This window comes from Mya arenaria, chromosome 12, assembly GCF_026914265.1.
Source record: "Mya arenaria isolate MELC-2E11 chromosome 12, ASM2691426v1".
Classification (NCBI taxonomy): domain Eukaryota; kingdom Metazoa; phylum Mollusca; class Bivalvia; order Myida; family Myidae; genus Mya; species Mya arenaria.
The window spans coordinates 51,474,938-51,482,795 of NC_069133.1; the positions used below are offsets into that span (position 1 = coordinate 51,474,938).

A 7,858-nucleotide genomic window follows, 5' to 3' on the forward strand; every position below is an offset into this window, starting at 1 on the left:
AAATTCATAAATTATGTATTATCTTATGTAGATTAAATGAAATAAATTATAAGTGGCATTTTCACCCATAATGCCTGTCTGGTGTAAAAGAAATCACGACGCTTTCTGAGGAGAGCAGGACGAAGAATTGCAAGCATTCGAAATATTATCAATAATTTATTTGGAAAAAAAAACGTTTAAGAAATAAAATACAAAACAAGCTTAAAACGTAATAGATACAATTACAAAAGTGTTACAAGCGTAAAATGTATAATAAATTGCACTTTATGTAAAGTAATTCACAACACTAAAAATAAATAACATCTTAAAAACCTGATGATTCCATCACAAAAACATGTGGGAAAAGCAGTTAATAAAATAACAATTCCAGGACAAGAAAAATAATATTAAACTGAAATTTTGATATTGATCATGTTCATTCTTACATAATGTGTTTTTAACCTAATGTTAATACATACATTGTAGACAGATCATTGTGTTCTAACATACAATGAAACACAACACTAATACATTTGAGGAGCACCTACGTGTATATATATAATGTGTTATACATAATTTAAAGTTCGATAAAATACAGTAAAATTGATTTTACTGTTTAGCTACCTCACAGGTAAGTCAGGTAATCTTTGAAACTAAAAAAAGAATTACCAATCTAATCAAAATCGATTTCTTCAAATGTAAATGAATAGCTTTATTTAGTAACAAATAAGTCCGGAACGCTTTGTGAGCCCACACCTTATCCCCTCAGAAAGTCCAGAGTAAGAATCGATCCATCGATTTCCCTCTCAACGTGACGGAGCAAAACGTACACAAGATTCCTCATATCACTACAGTCCCTCCCCAAATTGACCACAATGTCCGCACGAATCATACACGACCTCTCCAAGACCGCTATATCCTCCCCACTCACATGCTGTCGCCACTTGCTGAGGACTCTGTGCCTCAGATGGTGATGTACGTCAGGGACAGCAACGCAACATTCCTGGGCTTGCGTGGATGTCAGGATTGTTGTGAGGTATTCCACTACAGACAGGCGCATGTACTCTCCAAAAATTAAGTTCTGAAATATTATAAAACTTCATTTAAGTACTTTTGTAAACATTAAACCAATACATTATTTCTATGGTGAATGATTGCTGCCAAATTGCTGGTTTGCGTGTATGTGAGGCATATATCAGGCGTCAACACGACACTTACATTCAGTTTTGTTCCCGCTCTCATGCAAGCCGCATGCAATAAGCAGAGGGCAGAAATAAACCACCATAAATTCTACACACCAATTACGTGTTTCAGTTATTCAACTTCTAGAAAAAAGTTTTTATTGTCGGCTCTTTTTCTCTATATGAGATTTTATCCGCTGCAAAAAAGCTAACTTATATCAAATTACTTTAAAGAAATTCAAACGTCAATCACATATCGAGTCATACATTTCGAAATATGACCTTTGGTTCGGAATGCTCGAGTAAGGTAATATTTCCGCCCATAAATGTTTAATACGACTTATATATGGTAATAAAATTTGAGATACTATTTTGACACATACCTCAGCATTCAAGGATGGTTGTTGTATGTTGACAAAGTGTTCCAATGTTAGCGAATCTAGATATGTTATTGTTGCTCCACAACTTATATGCTCTCTTTTCTGAAATGTTACGGAATATAAGTACTCTCTTTTTTACGTGGTCGCCATGGTGAAATGTTAAGATCAGCATAATAATGTAAATGATCGAACGGAATTAGTGTCAAGTTACTGTCACAATCCGTTAGATGAAATCAATGCATGCGGTTGATTAATAAAATATTACAATAAATATGAATCAAACATGTCAACTTAAAATTCACGATGATAATATCTACATTATTGTATGGCAAATAAGGCAAAGAGTTCACTCACAAACTGATTTATTTCGATTCCCAATTTCTGCTTGAATTCCATGGTCTTGTCAAAAATGGTTTCCATGGACACCGCTTGTCCAATTCTGACGCGTTCGCTTGATGGTGAAGGGCACACATTGTGGTTTGGCGGAAGTAGTGCCACGTGCCTCCTGGACCGAATCGGTATCGTGACGTCACCTCCGGTCAGTGGAGCTGTCAGCACTATAAGGTAGAATGTTCGATGAAGTGAAAATATTTAAATAATATCGTAAATCAGAAACTGTAAAACAGTACAACAGCCATTTGGACTTTTAGACAGAGACGTATTGCAAAAAAATCCAACCGTTCTAAACGCCAATATAATAAATATTAAGAAATTGTTAAACTATTACAATCTCAGTGGCTTCGACGGATTACAAACTTATTCTAACCACTTTTAACTCCAAAATGCATCGGAAATACGATAAAGTTTTAAACCTGAAATCAATATATTGACACAAAATACCGTCTTAATTTGTATTCATGAAGACAAAATGTTTCACAAATATCGTGCACGACGGTCGTACTGCAGATAAAAGGCAGATATATAGACAATGCGTTCAACAGCTATTCCTAGTATATAAAAATATATTTTAAACAATTAAAAAGTATAATATGAACAGTGTGTACGATACGGTGCATGGCCCGGGTCACTGATACAACATTGCGTATTGACAATGGTCAACGACTGCTTCCTGACTGAGTGTTTGTGTTAATCATAAATGCATTATGAAAAAATAAAGCACTAATGCAAAATAGGGAATTCTCTGACATATATCAGCAAATTACTGTATAACTGTGTCTGATTAATAATTAAACATTAAGTTAATTTTGAAAGAAAAGCAATAAAGGAAAAATAATTTCCTTTACATTAAGAACTATACTGAGGTATGAGACAAAATGTCTAAATGATATTGCCTAGTTCCTGGCAGTATAAATGAAAGTTCAGTAAGTAAGTATCGTGTCAATGTCTTTATCACAAAACTTTAATTGATATTTCTTTAATAAAGAATATTTTCATGATGGCAACCATGTGATATACTTATAATATCAACATTCGTTTACTTTTTAAAGCTTTTTTCATTATGAATGGTTTTGGTTATTTTAATTATTTTTCTGTCAGTTTTATATACATGTTTATATTGAGTTTTCTTTCTTTTATATCTTTCTTTTTTCTATACTTATTTATTTATTATTTATGAATTGCAGATAACACTAAACAGTCAGCCGATTATTAAGGTGTCTATTTAATTCCCAATTAGACATTTGCCCGTGGGTGCTGAAAAGTTACTATGTTGTTTTACCATTTGTATATATCTGATCTTAATGCGAAGTGCTACGAACAAAATACAAACACATACCCGAATGCAGACAAATAAATGCGACTATCAGAAAGCTGATGAAAGCGGCCATATCGTTGCTTTTACTATTAAGACTTTTCAAAGTTAATATGTTAGGTATTCATTTTACTGTTTTATATAGCCAGGAACACTAAAAAGTACTCACCAATTTTAGGTTTTTCTGCGATTCTCTAAATCCCTATTTCATATCACAAATACAAATTTAATTATTCAGCATAGGAACCCTTAAACTTTCGTATGCAAGAACGGAATTTACGTTAACTGAAGGCGTTTCAAAAATGAGTGTCCTTCTCTAGCAGGCAAACATCTCATTATTTCCATTGTTTTACAATTATGACTGCATTCATATCGCCGCGTCAATCAGAAGTGAACTGTCACTGATTTCACTGTAAAACAAAGGAACCATGTAACTTGACTAAATATGGAAATTAACCTTACAACTCTTGAAATCTAATTGGATAATTATTTACATGTTGTCACATTGCTAGTTCAGCGACGTTGGGTTTTCTTTAAGTTTAAATAATTGTATTTTTTAAAAATGCAATAAAACAAAAATAGTTTTTAAATTTATCATATCTGGTCAAAATAAAAACAATGGATAAATAACTCCTCGTGTTTGGAATTATGAAGATCAAATATTCAACTGGCACAAGTCGACTTTCATAATAGTCGTGTGACCGAAAGGATTTTTCATTAATCTCTGTGTTATTAATAACTTTTAGCCTGTCAGAATCACGGGATCGAAAATTGAAAAATAAGGTACTTACTTGTCTGTCTTACCGAAAACTGTATTATCTTGTTTAGATATTAGCCTCCTTGGGGACGAACTATTATTTAACAATTAATAACTAGGATTGTTCTTTATTATTTGTCGTTACTGGTGATCTTGATTGTTTCAAGCATCTCTCAAAATACAAGATGGAAAATATTTGTACACAATTTGGTTTGTCACAAATAATTGAAGTTGCCACTCACTTCACAGAACATTCTCAATTACATATTAATGTAATTTTGGTATAAGCTCCTGAAATATTTCCCTTCTTTGGAGTAGGCAAGCCTTTGCTTAGATCAGTTGTGTCGCTACCATTGTCACATTTACTGTTTTCTTGAATACGAAAAAGATCCTGCTTTTAAGTGGTTAATTTGGAAGTACTCAGAAAGTAATTATGAACGCCTGCGTGCTCTTATTGCAGATTTTAACTGCAATTCTTTACTGTTTCTAGTATAGATGTGTAAAGGTCTAACTTTACAAGCTAACTTATGTCGTTGTTTCAACAATGAATACCTTACAAAACTGTAACCATCAGATCCTGCTTGGTTCCACAATGAAATTCGTAAATCGATTCTCAGAAAGTAGGGAGCTTAGCAACTAGCAAAATATAAAAACATCCCTTCAGACATGTCCGTCTACAAACGCATTCGAAACCAAACAAACACACCTATACGCTCAGCGAAGATCATTTGTACAAACTTTCAGAAGCACTGCGTAATCCATCAAACGAATCCACGGACTTCTGAAAACTCATATAAAAGTCCCACTACACAGAACAAAGCACGCATTATTCTGTCACTCACAACATTCAGCTATATGAAGACAACCTGGACAAAGAAAACATTCTAAGGACTTTCTTCCAATCACAAAGCAGTCTCGATCGTACAAGTCACCACATTGATTCCATCACAATAGTCCCCAACCGACGTACCCTTTCTTCGATTGAAGTGACTCCACTTTAAGTTGACGATTGTCCTTGTATTCTTAAAGGGTTAAAGCTTCTGAGCCTGAACAAACTAATAGTGTTGTCTTAAAGGAAAGTGTCAAAAGAACTGTCGACCCGCTTGCAAATCTATTAAAATACTCGTTGCGTGCAGGGAAGGTGTATCGCCAATGGAAACTAGCTCATGTTTGTGCATTTTTTACAAAGTAAGACCGACCCTCAAGACGTCAGCAACAACAGACCCATATCCCCGCTGAGCGTTCTTAGTAAGATCCTTGAACGCATTATCCATAATTATGTTCTTCATTCAAAAGAATGTTATAACGACTCTTCAATCTTGGTTGTCCTGACAGATTCGACTGTCAACCAACTAGTGTAGTCATTATTTCTGTCAAGCCTCCGATGAAGGAAAAGAAGGGAATAAAATCAGGGCAGGTTTCTGTGATATATCCGAAAGCTGTCGGTAGAGTCTGGCATTGAGGTCTTTTATTTAAGTAACAAAGAAGTGGTATAACAGGGCGTCTTTTCTCATGGTTTGAGAACTATTTGTCAGAGCGAAAACAATATGTTGTCCTTTCAGACACATTTGTCGATACAATTTCCATCTTGGCGGGAGTTCCCAAATGTTGCATTTTAGGTCCATTGCTATTCCTCATATATATAAACGATATCGTCGACGAAATACAATCAAAGATAAAACATTTTCCTGGTGAGACGACACTATTAATTGTAGCTGATAATCCTATTGGGGCTGCTAATGCATTGAATTCTGATCTTGTAGAAAATCAACCTCTTAAGCCAACCTTTAACCATTCAAAGACAGAATCTCTGATTATCTAACGTAAACTCAACACACCAATCATCCACAATTTCATATAAATAACGCAATCATAATTGGAGTTGAAAACCACAAACATTTAGGCGTCACTCTATCAAATTAGAAGCAGCTCTTATTATAACTGGAGCCACTAGGCTCGCATCATTTGAAAATTTATATGCTGAATCATGCTTCGAGCAACTCAAAATGAGACGTAAAAACACAAACTGTGTCTCTTCTGCAACATGCATAATTTTATGACTCCAACTTATTGTTCTACTTGAATGCCTTCATCAGCTTCAAAACTGCGTCATATAGTCTCAGAAACTCTTCACAGCTACGGAACTCACACTGAAGTTGCAACACTTCTCGCAATCAATAACAATTTCTTTGTGGAATACGCTTCCGTCATCCACAAGAAAATCAACTGCAATCATTTCGCTCTGCGTTAAATAAAAATGCTCATGAGGTTCCTGCTCACAATTATTAAGGCTCCATGGTCAGCAACATCAACCATGCTCGCATTCGAATGCATTCCAGCAATCTTAATGAACATCTCTTTTCTGAGAATGCCAAGTCAAGTCAAGTCAACAGTTTATTGGGTAATTAAAGGTCACAGGCCCAAAATACATAACATACAAGAAAGGCTCGAGTTGTGTCAGGGTAATTAATCGATACAAGCAAAGGGTATATAGCAAATCATGATTGTTTCCCTTTAAACTTAACTATTAATATTCAAAAGGAGATTGTATACATAATAAGCTAGTTTTCGTAAATCTTCACATTGATTTGTGTTTAATAAACTTTAAACATCTTCTAAGTCCGTACCATTAGAATACCAATTAAATAAATATTGCGTGTGTATATCATTATATTTACAACATATAATGAAAGCATGGCATTCACAGACTAAGACAAACTGTTAATATTATCCAGACAAAACGGACAAACACATTCTTCTCTTGGGATATTATTATGCCTACCAGTTTCAATTAACAATTTATGATTTATGATGAATAACCAAAGAATGGTCTTGTTTGACGATCTCTGTAACCTTAACACCATTACCACACAGCTTATTTAGTTTGGAGACATATCTTACACCTCAAGTATCAACAAGCATATCTACCACCAAGAACAAACTTTTATCGCCATCACCAAACTTATTTCAATATCGAACATACTTATACGGCTAAGTTATTCCTCCTTCCATTCAATTTCTTATTCCGTTCTATTCCTTCTCTCCTCGTCTATGTTCCGCAATACACAATGCCGAACATTTCGTTATTTTTATTGAAATACATGTATATCAATTTTTTGCTTCTCGAAAACGCCATGCACGGTAAGAAGTATCAATGTTTATTTATTGTTCAGTGTACTATTGTAAATTGTGCATCTGATATGAAAATATGTCAGCTCTGGTATTTTACATCACATGCATTTTTTGTAATGCTATGATACTAAGAAAAAAGCATTTATGCTTACTTCTCAATTCTGTAGATGAGTACTTTAATTGCTTGTAGGACTTATTCTTGATAGCTCATACTTACAAATATTGACTATGATAATCACTTTGAAATTATCTGTCTTCTTGCTATTATGTGTGTTTTTGAACTATGTTATCAAAATAAATTCTGGTTCAACCAGCCTACTGGTTCACATTGGTGTGTACGTTTTTGGTACATTTTATAAAATAATCAAATAATGTCGTTCTATATGCATATGAATAGATAAATACATATGAACCATAGATACTTTTCTCGGATTATAGATACAAAAGTGTGTGTTTATTGTCTTGTTGCTCCTCTAAACATCCTTTTAAATAATTTCCTTGATGTTGGTGTTTGATGCATGTGATGGTTATGCCCTGTGTCATTTCGTTTCGGTTTGACATATCGTTCATATACGTACATTTAACAAACCAAGAATGGGCCGTCAAGAGATGAAAACCACTCTTGCTTATAACAATTAACTATACTGGATTTGAGTACGAACAAAAATGATTGCCTATCAATTGTAAAGCAAAACCGTAGATCGTGTTGTAATCATAA

The 7,858-nt window shown here is 34.1% G+C and overlaps 1 protein-coding gene across 1 annotated transcript; it reads right to left on the reverse strand.

The window, feature by feature from the left end:
- Positions 1-562: 562 nt before the first annotated feature.
- On the reverse strand, positions 563-3,510 carry LOC128211044 (uncharacterized). Its single transcript, XM_052915432.1, has 4 exons — positions 3,421-3,510; positions 1,895-2,097; positions 1,544-1,642; positions 563-1,060 (listed from the first exon to the last, which is right to left on the reverse strand). Exons 2-4 carry the CDS (start codon positions 1,958-1,960, stop codon positions 737-739), a joined length of 489 nt encoding a protein of 162 aa, XP_052771392.1. The 5' UTR covers positions 1,961-2,097; positions 3,421-3,510; the 3' UTR covers positions 563-736.
- Between the last annotated feature and the right edge of the window lie 4,348 nt (positions 3,511-7,858).

Excerpts from the sequence above, each read along its gene's own strand:
- LOC128211044 (XM_052915432.1), bottom strand. The coding sequence starts at position 1,960 with ATGGAAACCATTTTTGACAAGACCATGGAATTCAAGCAGAAATTGGGA. Across the intron at positions 1,643-1,894 it reads GAATCGAAATAAATCAGTTT|AAAAGAGAGCATATAAGTTG; the intron begins GTGAGTGAACTC and ends GTAACATTTCAG. Across the intron at positions 1,061-1,543 it reads AACCATCCTTGAATGCTGAG|AACTTAATTTTTGGAGAGTA; the intron begins GTATGTGTCAAA and ends ATAATATTTCAG.